Raw genomic sequence first — 21,372 nt, forward strand, 5'->3', positions numbered from 1 at the left:
TGACACAGGGAATGGGCTTTGAGGTTTTCAAAAGCCCACACCCAGCCCAGTGTTCCTCTCTGGATCAGGATGTAACTCTCAATGACTTCTCTAGCACCAAGCCTGCCATCCCTTCCTCCATGCTCCCTGCCATAACGATAATGGACTAAACCTCTGAAACTGTAAGCCAGCCCCAATTAAATGTCTTCCTTTGTAAGAGTTGCCTTGGTCATGGCGTCTCTTCACAGCAATGGAACACTGCCTATGATAAGTAATGTGTACAGTCTGTTGTTTTCTGCACTCTGCTGTGTGTTTGAAAGTTAAAGATGCTTTCGTGTTACAAAGGTTGGGCAGTTTGTATGCATCATTTCCCACCTTCATAAAAATCCTATAGGGTCAGTTTTGGAGAAATTAAGGCTCACAGAGTAGAGAGAGCCATGACTAGTGAGAAGTCAAAATGCAAACAGGTGGTTTCTTTAGCTCGAAAGCACATTTGCTTGTGCAAAAAAGAGAATACAGACACCAGTCCTCCAGTGTCCAGCCCCCAGATGCCTGTACACCCCAGAGAAGTCCTGCTGCAAGGAGCCTGTGGCACTTAGGCATGGGAAAAGCTAAACATGGTGATGGCCTGCAGAGCTGCAACAGGCTGGAAGAGCAGCAGGCTGATGCATTTTCTCTGAAGAGCTGTTTACACTCAGCACTTCCATCAGCCCTGTGACACAGCTGGGACCACTATCCCCACAGGCCCAAGCTCAAGCCACTAGACATTGGCAAAGAACCCAGGTGTCTAAGCAGCCATCTGTGTTCATCTTCGTTCAAAAGTCCCAGGAGGTCCTCTTGTGAGGTTGAGATCATAGATACAAATGTGGATGCTGGTTTGTGCCGTATTTCATCCTGAAAAGGTCTGGGGTGGCTAAGACAAGCCTCCCTGCAGGTTTTGCACTATAAGATTTACGAGCTAAGCGAGCATCAGGGCAGCATGTTCAGAAGGTGGGCTTTGGTTCAAGTCCCAGGTTTGCAGCTTTCTGCCTCTTAACAAATACTTTATAAAATGGATAGGGTGGGGTTCTCTGATGGCTATGCAACTAGACCCAACTCAGCATGGTGTCTGTAAACTGAGTGTATCATCTCATCTGGTCCGAAGTTCCATATAGCACACCATCATAAAGAGATGCCAGAGGGACTCTACCGTATGGCGCCAAAACCCACGCTACAAGCCTGACTTCACATATATAATTTAATTTCTTTCTTTCTATCTTTTTTCTTTTGTACTTTTTTTTGGGGGGGGACAGGATTTTGCTACATAATCTAAACTGGACCTGAATTTACTATAATCCAGTCTGCCCTCAAACTGACAACAATCCTCCTGCCTCTGTTTTTAGAGTGCTGAGATGACAGGTGTGTACCAGCACGCACAGTGTATTAGTCAGGGTTCTCTAGAGTAACAGAACTTATAGATGAATCTCTCTCTCTCTCTCTCTCTCTCTCTCTCTCTGTGTGTGTGTGTGTGTGTGTGTGTGTGTGTGTGTGTGTGTGTGTGTGTGTGATTTATCGGAACGATTTTCAGGCTGCAGTCCAGCAAATCCAACAATGGCAGATGGTAGAGTCTTGCTCCAAAATCCCAAAGGTCTCTTCTGTCATGCACCTGTAGGGACGTACCAAAGGCTCCAAACAGCATCCCCATCTGCCACTGACACCTCACGTCCTGCCCATTCTGCTGGATCATGTGGTCCAAGTGGTAGAGCAGCCGGCACAGCAGCCTGGACCTGGTGAAGAGCCTTCTCCTGTTCCAGGCCCCACACAAAGCGAGCAGTTTTCTGAGTCACTTGGTATATGGGCTGGAGTAACACACCCGAGTGGGGAATGTGCTGTCTCCAGAATCCAAATAGGCCCAATGAATATTGTGCTCTTTCTTGGTGGTAGAGGGGCAGGCAGGTGCAATAAATTATCCTTCACTTTAGAAGGAATAGCTCTGCATGCCTCACACCACCGGACTCCTAAGATTATTTTTCTTTGTTTTTGCTTTTTGTTTTTTGTTCTTCAAGACTGGGTTTCTCAGTGTAACAATCCTGGTTGTCCTGGAACTCACTTTGTAGACCAGCCTGGCCTTGAACTCACAGAGGTCCTCCTGCTTCTACCTCTCAAGTGCCGGGACTAAAGGCGTGCACCACCACTGCCCAGCATACTTCTAAGAATTTCACTGAGGTAGAAGGCCCTTGAATTTTGGTTGGATTTATTCCCCATCCTCTGATGCACAAATGCATTACTAATGAGTGGTTGCTACCTCCTGCTTGCTTGGTCTAATCAGCATAATGTTGACATTATAGTGCACCACTGTGATGTTCTGTGGAAGAGACAGATGATCAAGGTCCCTCCTAACTAAGTTATGACACAAGGCAGGAGAGTTAATATATCCTGGAGGTAAAACTGTAAAGGTATTGTCTTAGTTGGGGTTTCTATTGCTGTGAAGGGACACCATGACCACAGCAACTCTTATAAAGGAAAACATTTAATTGGGGTAGCTCGCTTACAGTTCAGAGGTTCATCCATTATCATCATGGTGGGACACGGCAGCGTGCAGGCAGACATGGTACTGGAGAAGTAGCTGAGAGTCCTACATTTTGCAGGAACAGGAACTAGACTGTCACACTAGACTGCAGTATCTTGAGCTTAGGAGACCTCAAAGCCTGCCTCCATAGTGAGACACTTCTTCCAACAAGGCCACACTCACTCTAACAAAGTAACACCCCCTAATAGTGCCACTCCTTTTAGGGGCCATTTTCTTTTAAACCACTACAGGTTTAGTGCTGGCTTTGCCAACTGAAAGCAAATTGCTTCTGGTGGTCCTTATGGGCAGGCACTGAGAAAAAGGCATTTGCTAGATCAATAGCTGCATACCATGTACCAGGAGATATGTTAATTTGTCCAAGTAAGGACACCACATCTGGTATAGCAGCTGTAATCAGAATCACTACCTGACTCTGAGTTTTTGATAGACAATGTCAGTCTCCATAATCCATCTGTCTTCTGTACTGTCCAGGTAGGAGAGTTAAAGGGAGATATGGTGGGAACCACCACCCCTGCATCTTTCAAGTCCTTGACGGTGGCACTAATTTGTGCATAATTTCTGCAGTTCCTCCAGGGATCAAATACTGGTTTTGCTCCATTATTTTCTTTGGCAGAGCCAACTCTAAAGGCTTCCATTTAGTCTTTCCAAACATAAAAGCCCTCACTCCGCAGGTCAGGGAACCAATGTGAGAATTCTGCCAACTTCTAAGTATATCTATCCCAATTATACATTCTGGAACTGGGGAAATAACCACAGGATGAGTTCGGGGACCCACTGGACCTACTGTGAGTAGGACATCAGCCAAAACTCCATTAATCATCTGCTCTCCATAATCCCCTACTTTAACTGGAGGGTGACAGCGTTTCTTGGGGTCTCCTGGAATCAGTGTCAATTAAGAACCAGTATCCAATAGACCCCAGAAAGTCTGATTGTTTCCTTTCCCCCAGTACAGTTACACTCATGAAAGGTTGTAGGTCCCTCTGGGGAAGGACTGGAGAAAGGCTAACAGTAAAACAGCTAGGTATTTTATCAAGTCCTTCCTCAGGGAACCTGGCATCCCTTCATTCAAGGGGTTCTGGGTCTGCAAACTGGCTCAAGTCTGGAAATTGATGCACGGGTCGAGATCGTCTTTTGCTACTATCCTTTGTAGCCTTTCTCTCGTTTTTAGGATTTTCCCACTTACACAGATCAAACAGAAATGTAGTAGGCTTCTTATCTACTTCATGCCTGGAAACACCGTGATTGATTAGCCACAACAAAAGGTCCATATGAGTCATGCCACCATAAAATTCACTTTGCCTGTGCTGCCCATTATGGGCCAGGCCATTATGAACATCGATTTGTCTGTGCTGCCCGTTATGATAACTACAATCACCTGCCTTTGGCAATGCACTGCAGTCACCTCGGGGCCCAATTAAACCATTGCATTTAATTCACCCAGTTGAGCAGCAGCATCTCCAACCCTAAGGGCAGTCACAAGGAAAATGGCGACAAGACTCTTCAAGTGTGCTAGTACCCCTCTCACCATTTTGTGTCTTATAGGATCAGTGATGGACATGAGTTCTAGTCTTCCCATTGTGGAGGTTTTACACAGTGTACCAGAATTGATGTAAAGAGAGCTGGGTGTGGTGGCCTGCACTTGCAATCCCAGCTCCTGAGCCTTAATATCCCTTCATCAACACTAAGTTAAGGGATATCAGGCATCTGGGAATCAAAGCTTTGTGCCCGTAAGTCAGGTAAACATACTGAGTTATCTCAGCCCATAATTCAATTTCTTTAGAAAAGTATTTTACAGGGGCTGGAGAGACGGCTCAGCAGTTAAGAGCACTGGCTGCTCTTCCAGAGGACCCAGGTTTAATTCCCAGCACTCACATGGCAGCTCACAACTGTCTGTAACTCCAATTTCAGGGGATCCGACATCCTCACACAGACATACATACAGGCAAAACACCAATGCACAAAAAATAAAAATAAATTAAACAGAGGGTTGAAATTGAGTCCTGCATGCTGTGATGGGTCATAGTGGTTTATCTGGGAGGCTGAGGTGAGGAAGACCTTGTGTTTTCTGTTCGTTTACTTCGAGACTAGCTGTGTAACCCCAGGATGGCCTTGAACATACTCTTCCCGCCTCTGCCTCCCAGGTGCTAGGGATACAGGTGTGTGCTACCGTGCTCAGTTGAATTGAGAATATTTAAAGGGAAAATAAAGGTTATACATGTTTTGAAAAAGAAACATCAATTATCCACGGCTAGAGTAATCAATAAGGATGGCGCCAGTCTAAGGTTGAATAGGGCACTGCAGAAATTCTTCATGTAACTAAGGTCGTGGTGGCCTTTGTGCAAAGCTGTGGTTTTAGATGCACCACGTCATGTAGCAGCTGTTAACCAGACTCATGTACTCATCATAGCCCTCCCCCTTTGGCTTTCTACTTCTGCTTTGTTTTGGATTTGGCATAAGTGACTCCATTTTGATTCTGACAATATTTACATAACAGACATAATAAAACTAAGCTTTTGCTCTTTGCCTGCTCACCCCAGTCTTGCTAGCAAGGCCATTCCTTCACTACCATTAGAGCCTACCTCTTTGGGATTCCAGCATATACAGAAGACCAGCTGAGACACCCAGCCTTGTAGACCAAGCAACTACTGGATTTTTGGACTTTCCATTCACAGTCACCATTGTTGGATTAGCTGGACCAGGGGAACTGAACTCAGCTTGTCAGGTTTAGTAGCAAATATTTTTTACCCACTGTTTTAGTCAGTGTCTACTGCTGTGAAGAGACACCATGCCCACTGCAACTCTTACAAAGGAAAACATTTAATTGAGGCTGGCTTACAGTTCAGAGGTTTTGTCCATTGTCATCATGGCAGGAAGCATGGTGGCATGTAGGCAGACATGATGCTGGAGAAGGAGGCAAGAGTTCTACATCTGGATTGGCAGGAAGAGAGAGTGAGACACTGGGTCTGACTTGAGCATCAGAAACCTCAAAGCCTGCCGGGAGTGACACACTTCCTTCAACAAGGTCACACTTGCTCCAACAAGGCCACACCCCCTAATAGTGCCACTCCCTGTGGGTCTAGGGGCCATTTTCATTCAAACCACCACAAGCTCTTTGCTTTTTAGTATGACCAGAACTCCCAGGTAAGTTCATCTTTTCTTTCTCTCCTTTTTTTTTTTTTTTTTTAAAAAATGTGTATGACTGCTTTGACTGCATGTATATACTTGTGCACCATATGTCATAAGAGGGCATTGGGTCCCCCTGGAACTGGAGATAGTTGTGAGCCACCATGTGAGTGCTGGGAACCAGATCCCAGGTCCTTTGCAAGATCAGCCACTGCTCCAGCTCCAGGTGGGTCCATCTTGTGCATTTCCTGCTCCAGACTTGGAGCTACAATTTTTTTTTTTCAGGAAAGATCAGAGATTTTAAAGTTTTTCTTTTCTTGTTCAGCATTTTAAAAGTGAAAGGTCTGGACAAGATGTGATGGCTCACATCTGTAATCCCAGAAATCTGGCTGAGAAACGAACATTTAGAGGTGAAGGCCAGCCTGGACTACATATAAAGACCCTGTCTCAAAACACCAAAAACAAAACAAAACAAAGCAAACCAATAAATTAGCAAAGTGAAAAAAAAAATCTCCCTTATCCCCAGCAGCCCCAGTTTCTGTAGGATGAAGGGCATTCTTCGTGGTGGGGTGTGGGCCAGCCCTACTGTGTCCTGCCTTCCCCTTGTCAATACACCGAACTGTTTGCCACTTGCCAGACAAGCTGCTCACCCCTGATGTGGGGCTTTGTATACACTGGTTTCTCCTTGCATGACTTTCTTGTCCCTCTGACGCTGCAAACCTTGTCTCTTTGTTAGAACTAATGACAAGCCTGTCATCTGAGGAAGCTTGGCAATTTGCTGCAGGAGTCAAAACATATTGTTAAGAATTTATTAGTTAGCTTCCCTCCCTGAGGGCTGCAAACACATCTGACACACACATGCATAGGGGCTGCTTCCCAAGCTTGTCAACCTTGCTCTCATCTCCTGCTCAGGTCCCTGACAAAATGTATCACAGAGCTCTCTAGCTAATAATGATACTCACTGAGCATCTACTATCAAATGTGCCTCATGTACACTATCTTATTACAGCCGCTGTATTGTCTTCATTATACAGAAGAGCAAAAGGAAGCTCGTGAAGGGGCTGCAGTTTCCACGGCTAGGGATTGGGCCCTGCCTGGATTTCCCCAGATCTGACTCCCAGAGCCTGGGATTTGATGTCCAAGACCCACGGCTGTCCAGAGCAGCGCCCAAGCGCACCTCGTGGCCTTCATTCACCATTGTTCCCCTAGCGCCTGGTACAGGCGGGACAGCAGCCCCGGGTGGGAGCCTGAAGCTCGAGGTGCCTTCCACGTTGCCTGCCCAGCTCCTGGCCCACGGTGTTCCACCTGAGCCTGAGCAGTGGAGGAACCCACGCGGACCCACGCGCGCCCCGGGTCCGCACCGCTCACGTGAGGGCCCCACCCGTCCCGCCCACTCCTCCACCGACCCCGCCCTGCCCCGCCCTCCGAACAGGCCCCGCCCAGACCCCTTCCCGCCCCGCCCCCACTCCGTTCTCGACCGCGCTCGGGTCCACAGCTCTATGGGGAAAGCGGCCGCTCTGAGCCGAGGCGGCGGCTGCGCTGGCCGCTCCCGCGGGCTGTCGTCGCTGTTCACGGTTGTCCCCTGCCTGTCCTGCCACACGGCGGCGCCGGGCATGAGCTCGTCTACATCCGGCTCAGGGCCGGAGCCCAAGCCTCAGCTCCAGCCTGTGCAGGCACCAGAGCGGGAATTGCTGTCCGAACAGGTGTGCAAGCCAGTTTTTGAACCGGTGCCGAGATCTGAACCTGGGCCCCAGACGACGTCTGAGCCAGGGCCCTCGGGGGCTGGGCAGGAATCGGAGCTACAGGATTTATGGCTAGAGGCAGAGGCGGGCCCAAGAGTAGGGGCTGGGCCCTTCACCAAAATCTCATCGGAGGAGCTAACCTCTCTGGGGTCAACTGTAGGGAACGCGCCCCTGGCCAAGCCCGAGCCCAGGTCAGTGTCAAAGCCCCAGCCGCTTCAGCGACCAGGACAGGCGAAGACTACTGTCGGGAGTCCAGTTTCAGGGGCTGGTGTCCCAATGGTCGCACCACCTCTGGACAGCTACAAGGGCTGGCTCCTCAAGTGGACTAACTACCTGAAAGGCTACCAGCGCCGCTGGTTCGTGCTGGGCAATGGCCTGCTGTCCTACTACAGGTACGGAAGTGCCGGGGTGGGAGGTCTGAGGTTGGAGGGTGGTGATGGCGGGCCTCGACTGTGGTGTGTCATCACAACCTTCTGAGATATTTGGAAGCATGAACTCCTATAGAAGTAGTGCTTGGCAACTGCCAAGGGTGGATGGGACCTGTGGACATGGTCTCTGGCAAGCTTGACTTTAAAGGGTGAGTGGGGAGATGGAGTGGAGGAGTGAACTAGGTTCTTGGTTCCCCTCCTGTCTTGGTAGTTGTGGAGCCTGGGAGGACAGCCATAGCCAGCCCTATAAAGTCCTTGCTGTTTCTGGTTCACTGTGTTAGGAGTGGAAGGAGACCGTTACTAAACTCCACACTTAGGATCCTCTCTTGGGAAGGGCTGCTGTTCCCTCTTCAGGCGGTTACTCGGTTTGTTTCCTACCTTTGCTGGGACTAGCAGACCCACAGCTATTATCAGACACAGGGTGTGCCCTTTGGGAACCCAAGCTGAAGTTCTGTGCAGAACGGACACTTTTACTGCAGAGACATGGCTAACACTACCCCCACTAATGCTGGTTGGAAGTGGGAACTTCCCCAAGGCTTCCTTCCCTTTCACACTAGATATTTCCTGGGAGTTTAAGCTTCTCGATCTCAGGTCACTCTAGATCAGTGGTTCTCAAACTTGGTGGGATTGCTGCAACAATGTCTAGGCCTCTTTCTGAATCCCTCCTGCAGTAGACCTGAGGAAAGCTTTTCTAAAAGCTCCTGAGGAAGGACTGTGATGCTGGTCCAGGGTCACACTCCAAGGAGCTCTCCTTCACTGTCGTGGACAGAGTTCCTGTCGGAGCTGGAGTTCCCCGAGTCACTTTGCTCTGAAAATACTTCAGGTCCTTGCCACACGGTTTAGACTGTTCTTCCCAGCACTTTGGAGACCAAGTGCCTGGTTTAGTTAAGTGTGTTATGGCTGAGAATTGTTGCGCTCCACTGGTCAAATGTGGCCCTTGCACCACGGTGGGGCGGTCATTGGCCATGCTTGCTTCCCCGTGGAGGAGAAAGTTAAGATGAGTCTGAATGTGTCCTATGCACGCAGTGTCTTGGTGTCCTTTGACCCCCTCAGCTGTGACCCAGAACACACTGTCCTTAGAGTTAGCATACCAACCAACAGGAGATCCTTTCCAGACGCGATTTTAATGTATCTTAACATACACTTCTGTCACGCAACTGTTTTACCCAGATAGGCCACGGCAGGGGCCCTCAGTGAATTGCTGAGTTACTTTTCGTTTGGAGGCAAGGGGCATCATGTCAGCTGTGGACCACACACTTCATTTTATGGTGCATTCATTCATGTCATCCCTCTAGCCATGGTGTAAGGTAGCTTTTAATATCGTCTTATTGCACAAGTGGATATTCTGAGCCCCGAGAACATAGCTTTGCCATCTGGTCACCTGCCCAGAGATTCTTACTCAGGCCTCTTGGACGCAAAGCTCTTCAGTGATCTCACCCCTCGAGAACCAACTTGTCTGGAAGCTTGCTTACTGAAAAATGTTAGTTTTTAGAAAACTGCCCTGCAACATGAAGTAACACACGAGACAAGCCTGTTCCATGATTGTGCCAAGGCACAGTCACCCTGGATTCCGGCTTCCAGTACTGTCTGTGCTTGGTAGGTGTGCTAAACTGTAGAGGTCAAAGTAGGACGTATGACCTCGCCTCATGCTGGTTTGTTTTGTTTGCATTAGAAAAGCAAAGGTTCCCCATTCTGGCTTCTTCCCATGGCTTGTATAGACAGTTGGCATTTGAAGGTAATCCTAGGATGCAGATTCTCTGGGCCACTAAGAAAAAAATTTTTACTGCTTGCTGACAAGGTTGTAGAGATGAACTCTGGTTTGGAGGAAGAAGGAAGAGAGAAAAAGTCTCTCTCTCTCTCTCTCTCTCTCTCTCTCTCTCTCTCTCTCTGTGTGTGTGTGTGTGTGTGTGTGTGTGTGTGTGTGTGTGTGTAAAGCCAGCTTCTGTCACTTCATTGGGCTGTTTCTAGAGTCCAGGTGGGCATAGTTGTTCTTGGCTCAGCTAGGGGGAATGAGTGATCCTGACATTTATCCATTCGTGCGTTCTTAGCTTCATGTAAAGTCTGCCGGGAAGGGGAAACTGAGGCTGAAGGAATGAGCGTTAGTAGCTTACCCGCTCGCACCCTGCTCACAGTACGTGTCAAGATGGAGACTGTCCCTTGGAGAAGCTGGGTCAGCCGCTCTTCTGCTCCGCTGTCTGGAACTTTTCGGGTTCCTCCACAGCCTCTTGGCGTTTCCTGTGTGTGACACCACTTTACTGTCCCTCCTGGCCTGTTCTCTTTCTTTGAGACAGCCTCCCTGTGTAGCCCAGGCTGACCTTAAACTCTTGACCTTTGTGCCTCAGACTTGGCTAAAGAATGCAATCTAAAGAACTAGTTAGCTGCTGTTCAATTATTGGGTGAGGAGGAACTCATGCCTGCCCTGAGACCCATGTGGAGGTCAGAGGAGACTGTCAGGAGATAGTTCTCTCCTTCCACCATGTGAGTCCGGGGGATTGACCTCAGGTTACCAGGCTTGGCAGCAGGTACCTTCACCTACTGAGCCCTCTCGCTGGTCCTGTTTAGCTGCTTTTAAAACATTACATATTTAGAATTATTTTATGTATGAATTTTTTACCTGCATATATGGCTATTCACCATATGTTTGCCTGGTACCCTTGGAGGTCAGAAGGGGGCATCAGATCACCTGGAACTGGAGTGACAGATGGTTGTGAACCACCATGTGGGTGCTGGGAATTGAACCCGGGTCCTTTGCAAGAGCAGCCAGTGCAGCCTGGCTCTTAACACTGCAGTTAAACCCTCATATAGAGGAGGAGGGGAAGCATCCCATGAAATTAAAATAAAACCAACTTCCCTCTAAAACTGTAAAATAAAAGCACCCACACTCCTGCAGTTAACCCTGACAACTACCTTTATTCTTCGTGCTTTAAACCTAACTCATGCTACAAAACCAAACAAAACCAGAGGCCATTGCTTTTAAATGTTCCACAGCAACCCAGATGATGAGCTAGCCTTTGCTCATGCTTCGTAGCGGTGAATCAGGACAAGACAGATTTGCTAATGTGCGTTTCATCGCCAACAGACTGAAGCTGCCCGGTCTTTTATTTTGAACTGTTTCTAAGAGCGTGTTTATTGAACGCAAACAAAGACGGCGGCAGTCTCAGAGAACAGAAGTGGAGCACGCTTGGTCAGACCGACTTACGTGTTACTCACAGTGTGGAGCCCGGTCCATGGCCTTCCACCGCTCCGTCCATCGCCTGCTGATTATCATCTGTATCAGGAGCCCTTCACAAAGGGACCAATAATAGCATTGTGTAGATCTTCAGGGCTGGGGATCACTTACCTTTCAAAACATCTAAATGTATTCTTCCCAATTTAGCTAAATTAGTGTGCCAATTTATGGCCACAAAATACACTTCAGGTGCCTCCATTGGGTATTCTGAAGGGAAGAGTTCATCTTCAAAAGTCTCTGAAGGAATCCTGGGGACCAGCAATGACCATATGAAAATAAGGAGTGCTGCTCTCCTCAGGCTTGACTTAGTGCCAAGGACTGGTTCCATCAGCAAATGTTGGCTCTCCCCAGGGGCCTGTCAGGCAGCCTGGCCATCCTGATAGTCTGGGTTTTTTTTTGCCTCACAGTGCCTAGGCCAACAGATGGATGCGGTGACATGCTACCAGGAGTTAAAGGATGCTGCTTGTAAATACTGTCACATGTAAGCAGCATTTCTGGGAGGTGTGGTCACTGTATACAGTCCTCTCCAACAATGTGGTAAGACATAGTAAGATGGAGGGTGAGATGTTCTCCATTGCCTGGCACCCTTAGTTATGTGTCTGTTCAGACGCCACCCAGGAATACAGTTTCACATTCCAGTTCTGCAGCTAGTTCCCATTTTAAGCATTTTATTCCTAGCTCTTGTCTCACAGAGAACATTTAATTACACGAAATTAGAGAAGAATTCATACTGATACAGAATTTTCAAAGGTATTTATCCCAACAAGTCATTATAGAGAACTAAAATTCCCAACCCGACCTTTCTCACATTAAGGAAACTGATAAGGTGAGGCAGGATGCTGTGTTGTGTGCCAGTTGCTTGTTTGGTCTCATAAATGACATTTGTTTCTCAGGGGATGATTTCAGACAGAAACATTTTAAAAATGTTTTTATTGCCCATTCTGATCTACGCCCAGTAAGGGGCTAAGCCAGTTAACAAGGAGGACCTTAGCCCAGAACCTGGAGAAAAAAGGCAGTGGTCAAGCAAGAGTAAAACTTAAAATGCCCTGCTGAAGACCATTGCACATCTGAGGAGCTGGACCCGTTTCAGGGTGGGGGCCAGGTAACAAAAATGGCTCCCCTCTTGGTCCCTAGATGGATTATTTATCTCTACTGTGAGCTCAGCATTCCAGGGCCAACCTTGTGGAGGTTGGGCCCCAAGGTTGTTTTTGATGTCACTTCATTATCACCTCATTGATGAAGTAGGGAAACAAAAGCCCGTCCGCAGCAAAATGCCTCTGAAACCGTGAAGAGGAGCCGCATGTCTGTGGGGTGAGGCACTGAGGCCCCCCCGGGAGGTAGGCCGATCATATTAGTTAGGCTTGACTTTGAAATGCGGAGTGTTTCATGTGTTAAGAGGCTGGAAAGGAACACACAGACATGAATGTGTAATAACAATGATAAGAGTTGTTGCCAGGAGTGATAAGCAGACCAGGAGGGGTTGGAGATATGCTGAGCGTGCTGACGTTTTTAATGAGTTCTGCTGACATGAACTGTAACTTCCCTCATGAAACCTCCTCTGAACTTTCCTCTTTCCATGAAGAGCTGAAAACCTGAGTCATGCTTGTTGCCTCCTCCCGCCTCGTTCCATACCAGATGGAATTTCCAAGCCCGCGTGTCTTTCCTGTAGTCCCCCTCTCTGTCCTGACGCCACATCGTAGCTTCGGTCTGCTTTCTGCTTAACTAGTACCCTGGCGGCTTCCAGCCACTGGCCTGGTCAGGACCTCCCTGCTGTGGTGCAGGCTCCCCTGAGCCAGTGGCCCTGGGGTTGTAGAAGGAAGCACATCCCTGCACGGAACCCCTCTGAAGTGCCTGTGATGGCTCTGGCAACACCAAGGAACAAGGCTTCCTTCTCTAGGAACTTACAGGGTGTGTCTGTGGGCATCTCGAGACAACTCTGTGCCACGAGGACACCGTGGGCAAGCTCCGCATCGTCTTTCTGGCATACCTGGTGCTTTGCCTCCATAATTGTATCTATAGCTCGGTTAGTCTGTGAGTGGCCAAGGGAATAAATGAATGAATGAGAGGTGCCTATATATTGATGGGTTTGAAACAAAAAACAAGTGTGTTTCTTAGTTTGTTTTCTATGTAAAACCTTGTTTATTGAAATAAGATTGGGCATGTACAGTGGAGCAGGCAGGCTTAAGCCAGAAGTGCTGGAAAAGTGACAGAAACACAGATAAAATATGTCAACAGGCTCAAATGTGTTGTGATGAGTGATTCGGTGAATTTACAGCTCGTTTTTGTGTGGTTCATTGTTTTAGAGAATATTTTGTGTGTGTGTGTGTGTGTGTGTGTGTGTGTGTGTGTGTGTGTGTGCAGGTGCCTGTGGAGGCCAGAAGTGTCAGATCACCTGCAGCTGAAGTTACAGACAATTGTGAGCCTGATGTGGGTGCTGGGAGCTGAACTCTGATCCTTTTCAAGAGTAGCGAGTGCTCTTAACCACTGAGCCCCCTCTGCAGTCCCTGGCCCATTGGTATTTCTGTAGAGTTGTGTTTAATGTAGTCTGCATGCACAAGGGTGACTTGTCACTTTGTGAAGTTGGTTGTGGATAAAGGAATGAAAAGCAAAAATAAAGTTTTTTTTCAAGGATGTTTCTGCCAAGCTTGTAGCTCTTTAAATTAGCTGTGTGGGCCTGTTTGCCTTCTGTGTGTTACACATGAGAGACTCCATGGGAAGCAGACCACAGGCAGAGATGAGGCCTCTACCCTCCATTGCTCTTGGATAACAGGGCTGTCCTTTCATCTGTGAGGTCTTCTCCAGTAAAGGAGCATGGCTTTGCCTTCCATGGTGCAGCTCAGGAGCAACGCCAGGACCTGACCCTGCAGATGTCTCCCCGACTCCTGTCCTCACTTGGCTCTTGGGTCCAAGTCTAACCCCGAGATGGATGCACTGTTAGGAGGACTCAGTAAGATGTGGCATTCAGTTAGCCTTACAATAAAACTATCAGATCAGAAAAAATGGGGGGAAGGACACATGGGGTGAACTCCAGGGAATGCACACCCATGGTGCCAGCTTCTAGGGGACTGACTCAGTGGAGTCACACAAGACACATCCAATTCTCCAGTAATACTTGACAACATGTGTGAAATATTGCCACCACAGGGGGCTTGTTTCTTAGCCCAAGCTTTTGCTGTAGGATGATCCTATGGAAGCACCCTATCCAGCATGTGCCTAAATCCCAGATTCCTGTAAGGAGAGCAGATCTCCAACATATACAAGATTGTATATAGACAGTGTCAACATAAACCACATTGTACAGTCAGCCTGAGCATCATTGTCAACATAAACTACATTGTATTGTCAACATACACCAGATTGTATAGACAGTGTGAGCATCACTGTCAACATAAACCACATTGTACAGTCAGCCTGAGCATCATCGTCAACATACACCACATTGTACAGTCAGCCTGAGCATGATCTTCATCTAAGGAATGGCAGGAAGCACCCCAAAATCCAAAGCTCCCAGACTCCAATCCAGGACTAGTCTTAGAAGCAGGCCCTTGGAAGGATAGCAGCCTCAAGTTTGTGTGTGAATCTTGCAGACCCCAGTGATGCCGGTCATGGGTGAGGGTTAACCCTCACTCTGCTTCAAGGACAGTGAATGCTCCCTCTTGGCTTTGAGTGATGGGGTGTCCTCTTGTTTCTGACCAGATCAAGCCATATGCCAGCTGTATTAGTGACTCTTCTATTTATATGACCAAAGCAACTTATAGAAGGGTTTATTTTGACTTACAGTTCTAGAAGGAGAGTCCATAGTGTGTGTGTGTGTGTGTGTGTGTGTGTGTGTGTCTGTCTGTCTGTCTGTCTGTGTGTACATGGAGACAGCATAGCAGCAGGAGTGGGATGCTGGCTCATCACAACTTTATCTATACATAGGAACTGGAAAGAGCAAACTAGAAGTGGAGTGAGGCTACAAACTTTCAAGTGACATATCCTTCAGCCAGACTCCTTGTCCTAAAAATTCCACAACTTCCCAAGGCAGTCTCACCAACTGGGGACACAGTGTTCAAACACATGAGCCTATGGGGGCCATTTCTCATCCCCCACACTAACCTTCCAGGGTCCGTATATGATCTAGTCTGTAGCTCTGTGTCTGCCCCTCCCCCCTTCCAAAAAAAACCCCAAGGAAGGGTAAGCAGGAGGGAGGGAAAGATGGAGGGAGGGGGCGAGAAAGAGGGAGTAAAGAATGTGAGGTCCCTAGGACGAGGTCAGTGCCTGTTGATCTCCAGGGGAAAAACAGCAGGGGAAACCTGCTGCTCTGGAAACTGATGTGAGGAAACAGCGCCGCACTGAACGGGCAGCTTGGTGTGTCCTAAATCACACACCAGATGTCACCACACAGGGATGTGGCTTCAGGAGTCTCTGAGTCACACTGGCTCTTTTTCTTTTATATGCGATGCCTCCCCATGTCTCCATTAAAGCAAAACCAAACAAAAACATAAAAACAAAACCACTCTGTGAATTCCGATCACTTAGCAATGCTTCACCCCTCCGGGCTCCTCCGGGGCCACACCTCTGCATGTCTCAAACCAGTTTGACTCCTACCATTTGACTGCGTTGCTGGGCCACTGCCTGAAGCCAAGAAAGGGGCAGATGGCCTTGCAGAGCTGGCATGGGACACTGCCACATTGTGTTGTCCTTTAATGGCGCTGTGGGCGCTGCTCTGATTTGGGGTTTGGCTTCCCCCGAGATCACCAGGTGCATACAGCACTCCCTGCCCATGTCCGCTGCCTCCCTCCAGCCCCTCCTGGGCCTGCCTTGCCTCAGTGCCCGGTCCACAACCACATGCCTTTTATTATTCTCCAGGAACTTCACAGAAGCCATTGCCTAAGATGGAGGGTGCTCAGTCATTGATGACAGAATCTTGACCTGACAGGAACACCAGGGTCATCTGGATGTTCCTGGGTTGGATCTACTCGGTTCCTCAGGGATGATCTGGAGGAACCATGCTCTGAATGCTCTTCCGTGTAGTGGCATTTCTCCATGCACAGTTAGCTAGGTGTGGGCTTCCTCTGGGATGTATTGGTCTTGGTAGATGCTCAAGTGTCAGGAAAGTGTTTTATGGAGAACACACTTCATGGGCTAGCAGACCACTTAACAATAGAGTGTGTGCTTAGCATGTGTGATGCCCTGGGTTTGGTCTCCAGCATAAAAAGCAATCAAGCAAGAAAAAAAAAAAAAGCTTTGTAATATTGATCTCTTCTATGCTATAAAGACCCAGTGTACAGGGGCTGAGGAGATAGGGAGGTGTCTCAGTCAGGAAAGTGCTTTTTTGTAAGCAGGAGGATCTGGGTTTGATTCCCTGAATCCCCACTTTAAAAAATCTGGACATGGGGCTGGAGAGATGGCTTAGCGGTTAAGAACACTGGCTGCTCTACCAGAGGACCCAGGTTCAATTCCCAGCACCCGCATGGCAGCTTGAAACGGTCTGTAACTCCAATTTTAGGGGATCTGACACAGCAAAACACCAATGCACATAAAATAAAAAACACAAATAAATAAAGCTCAAAAAAAAAATCTGGACATGGTGACACAGGCTTGTAATCCAGCACTAGGGAGGCATAGACAGGTCCTCAGGGCTCTCGAGCCAGGTTGCCTGGGTTCTTTGATGAACTCCAGGTCAGCCAACGGGAGAGATCTTGTACCCTCAGGATTAGATGACAGCACCTGAGGAATAACAGCTAAAGCTGACCTCTTGCCTTTACATGCATGTGCATATATGTGCACCCACACTAACACGGCAGGGGAGGGAAGTGGGGAGAAGGAAAGAGAGAAAAGAAATCAGCATTCAGTCTGGACCATTGCAATGGCCCAGGGGACCATTGCTGTAGCCCAGGGGACCATTGCAGTAGCCCAGGGGACCATTGCAGTAGCCCAGGGGACCATTGCAGTAGCCCAGGGGACCATTGCAGTGGCCCAGGGGACCATTGCAGTAGCCCAGGGGGACCATTGCAGTAGCCCAGGGGACCATTGCAGTAGCCCAGGGGGCATTATGGAGTTTCTGGGGGAATCAGGTACATCATCTGGGAGAGGAGAGGTTCAGGATGAAGAAGGGTCCAGGATGTAAGAGAGGGGTTCAGGATGGAAGGGAAGGGTCCAGGGTGGAGGGAGATAGGTCCAGGATAGAGGAGGAGGGTCCCAGGTGGAGGGGGTGGGGTCCTGGATGGAGTGGAGGGGTCCATCAGGAATGGAGGAGAAGGATCTGGGGTGTGTTTGTTGTACAGAAGGGCACCTGAGCCCTCCTGCTTCCTCATCACTAAGGCTGAACCCTTGACAGAGAGAAGGAGGTAGGTTCTTTTGCTCAAGGTTTGGTTGTCAGTGAATCACAGGGCATGCAGGAGGAGAACAGTTCACGACATGGTAGGCAGGAAGGAGAGGAAAAGGGCTCCCTAGATGACCTCTTTCCTCCATAGATTTTGGTTCCCAGTAAAGCCATCATGTTATGATACATCATGGGACTCAACTGCGAGGTGAAGCCTGTGGGGGTGGCATTTTGCTTTGAATTTTGTACTTCGTGGCTTACAAGAACCTTTGAAAAATGGAAGAGCAGAGGTTCCAAATCTTCCCTCTTTTACTCAGGGGTTGGCCTGGATTTAAGGCCTTTGGCTTTTCGAAGAAAACTTCAGTGCATTACGCAAAAATTTGGACTGAACCAGCGCCCCCTGTACGTCCCTCCTTGTACTACATTAGATTTTAGTAAGGACCAGATCTGAGCAGTCATCATAATGGTGGCCATGGTGCTCATGCATGCGTTACTCCTATTTGACAACCCAGAGAGAAAGGAGTGTAACCTGTGGTTATAGACGGGAAAGCTGGCACAGTTCCCAGTGCAGCAGCCCTGGAAGTGGGCGTCTGAGCTGAGATCCGAGCCCAGTGTTCCGTGGTGCACACCCCTGCTCAGAGCCTCCCCTTACTGTTGGAGGCAGCACGTTTCCATCCTCTGCCAAGCCTGCGCCCCCAGACTTCCCTTGGTTTAGGCACTGCCCTGTTTGCCTTGGAGATCTGTGTGCACAGCCTCAAGGTGGCCCGGGAGGCTTGGGGACCCTCCTTTCTCTCTTTGCTCCTGTGGGTCCCCTTCATTCAGGAGCCTTCATTCCCAGCTTCACTGGTTTGTTCAGGGCTGGGTTCCGTGTAACTGAAAGTGGGGATGCTAGTTCTGGAGGCCTCACGGGAGACTCGCGTTGCTCCTCTGCGGTCACATACTCACCAAATACTTCAGTGGTCTGCAAGGGCAGGCTTGTCTGTCGTCTGTTGTCTGGGAGAGCAGCTGGCGCAGTGGAGCATGCCTGTAATCTTAGCACTTAGGGGCGAGGGAGTGGAACCATGAGTTTGCCTCAGAAAAACAAGGGTCCGGGCGGTGGCTCACTGGTAAGGTGCTTGCTTCCCTGGGCCCAATCTTCAGCACCACAACATAAGGCTTACTATCTCAGTTCATTCTATTTTAATCTTGTTTTTAAAGAGAAGAGTCTTGCCATGTTCTCAAAACTGGCCTTGTATGCCAGGGTGCATGCAATCCTCCTGCCTCAGTCTCCTGGGAGAGGCTGTGACTGCAGGAATATGCCTGTGTTCCCAGCCTTATCTCGGTTATTATTACTTTAGATTATTTTATTTTATGTGTATGAGTATTCTGCCTGCATGTTTGTCTGTGCACACGTGCCTGCAGTACATGTAGAGGCCAGAAGAGGGCGTCAGTTTCCCGGGAACTGGAGTTACAGTTGTGAGCTGCCAAGAGAGTTCTGGGAGCCAAACCCAGGACCTCTGGAAGAGCAGCCAGTGCCCTTGACCTCCGAGCCATCTCTCCAGCCTCCTTTATCTCCGTTATTTTGAAGTGTGCAGATCAGTAATGTTGACTGCCATCACACTGCCTGTGATCTCCAGAGTTTTCCTATCTCGCAAGTCTGAAGTCTGTGCTCACTGAACAGCTCCTCCCCTTTTCCCTGTCCTCAGGCCCTGCAGGTTTCATGGATTTGACTATTTGGGCTGTTTTGTAAAAACGGAATCATAAAGTCTTTGTCTTTTTGTAGCTGGCTCATTTTTCTCAGCATGTTTGGAAGTTCATCCTTATAGCATCTTTTTAAAGTAATAAATACTCCATTGTAAGAATGTACCACACTTTGTTTATGCTTTGGTTGTGGACACTTGGTGTGCTGGTTAGTGTTTGTTTGTTTGGTCAGCTTGACACAAGCTAGGGTCATCTGGGAAGAGGGACCTTCATTGAAAAAATGCTTCCATCAGATTGGCCTGTAGGAGTTGGTGTAGCTTTTTCTTTTCTTTTCTTTTCTTTTTTCTTTCTTTCTTTCTTCTTTTTTTTTTTTTAATTAATGACTGGTGTGGAAGGGCCCAGCCCACTGTGGATGGTGCCATTCCTGGGCAGGTGGTTGTGGGTTGTATAAGAAATCTGACAAAGCAAGCCATGGGGAACAGGCTGATGAGCAGCGTTCCTTCATGGTTCTGCTTCAGTTCCTGCTTCCGTGTCCCTGTCCCCGACTTCCTTCATGATGGACTGTGAGCTGAAATAAACCCATTTCTGGCCAAGTTGTTTTAGCCAGGGGTTTGTCATAGCACCAGGCACCTAACAAGGACACACAAGCTGCTTTCCTCTCCTGGAGACTGTGGAGATGATGCACTGAGCAGCTATAATGATATCAAGACCAGTCAAGCCTTTTGGTTCTCGTACATCACCAGAAGCAGGATTGCTGGCTTATATGGTTGTTCATTTCTCTCTCTCTCTCTCTCTCTCTCTCTCTCTCTCTCTCTCTCGATTTAATTTTTAATTATTTGTCTCTGTGTATCTCCGTGTGTGGGTATGTGCACGTGTGTGCAGGTGTCCATAGACCAGAACAGGGTGTTGGAGTCCCTGGAGCTGGAGTTACAGGTAGTCGTGTTTGATGTTGGTGCTGGGAGCTGAACTCTGCAAGTGCTCATGACTGCCCAGCCACCTCTCCAGCCCCAGCTTGCCTGTTTCTGATGCCAGTGTGGGGTGGTATGTCACTGTGGCTTTAATGTGCATCCTCTGGTGATTAGTGACCCTGAGGACCTTTTCATACACTTATTGATAATTTCTATATAATTTTAGAGAAATACATATCTTGTATCCTTTTTATTTGTGTGTGGCGCTTGAACTCAGGGCAATGCTGTACCATAGATCTACCTCCTTGGCTTCTTACATACATTCACACACACACACACACACACACACACACACACACACACGTACACACGCACAGGTGCACACTCATGCACACATACATATGCACAGGTGCACACTCATGCACACACACATACACAGGTGCACACTCATACACTCACATATGCATAGGTGCACACATATGCACAGGTGCACACTCATGAACACACACATGCACAGGTGCACACATACACACACATGCACAGGTGCACACTCATGCACTCACATACGCATAGGTGCACACACATGCACTGGTGTACACTCATACACACACAAATGCACACTCATATGCACAGGTACACACACACACACACACACACACACACACGCACACATACGGTTTTAAATTCAGGGATGGAGTCTCACTAAGTTGCCCAGCCTGACCTCACACTTGCTGTGCAGTCAGTCGGTCAGACCTTGACTTATGACCCTCTTGTCTCGGCCTCCTGAGTAGCTGGGATTACAAGCCTGTGCCACCAGGCCCAACCTTTTTGCTCACTCTTAAAATCAGTTGTTTGTTATTGTTGACGTGTAGGACGGCAGTGTCTGTCAGCTGTGTGGTCTGAAGGTGTCTCCTTCCTGCTTTGGTGGTGGTCTCTGCAGTTCTCATGCGCTGTAGTCTATCCGCTGCTTCCCTTTGCTGCCTCTGGGTTCACCCTGGAAAAGCCAGGTCTCAAGCCAGCCCTTTCCCCCTGCATTTTCCTCTAAGAATTTTAGAGTTTTAGATCTTAAATTTAGAGTTTTATTCTATTTGGAGTTGACAAACATTTTTTTGGAAGCCTTCGGATTGAAATACAGGGCCTCAAGCTTATGCTGTCTCCCTGAGCCACACTCTGCAGGTGATCAGATAAGGCTGCAGACCCTCCCCCACTGTGGGGTGTCCAGTGGTTCAGTGCTGTTTGTTGAGGATACCCTCCTTTCCCTATCTAATGTTCTTGGCACTCTCACATCGGAGGTCCTTTGACCACATGCATGGGGTAGAAAGTCCACCCTCCTGAGAATCACTGTGCTGGTTAGAACCGAGCACTGTTGATGTCAAGACCCAGCTGTGCCTTTATCATCTGCGGAGG

General features: G+C 48.4%; 1 protein-coding gene across 2 annotated transcripts in view; it reads left to right on the forward strand.

The window, feature by feature from the left end:
• The first annotated feature begins 7,144 nt into the window (after positions 1-7,144).
• Positions 7,145-21,372, forward strand: part of Osbp2 (oxysterol binding protein 2) — a 163,635-nt gene continuing 149,407 nt past the window's right edge. For both annotated transcript variants that reach the window (XM_059275610.1, XM_059275611.1), the window contains exon 1: positions 7,145-7,805. In XM_059275610.1, the coding sequence (XP_059131593.1) occupies positions 7,171-7,805 (635 nt within the window). In that variant the 5' untranslated portion in view covers positions 7,145-7,170. The remainder of the gene's footprint in view (positions 7,806-21,372) is intronic.

The sequence above is a fragment of the Peromyscus eremicus genome, chromosome 10, assembly GCF_949786415.1.
Source record: "Peromyscus eremicus chromosome 10, PerEre_H2_v1, whole genome shotgun sequence".
NCBI lineage: Eukaryota > Metazoa > Chordata > Mammalia > Rodentia > Cricetidae > Peromyscus > Peromyscus eremicus.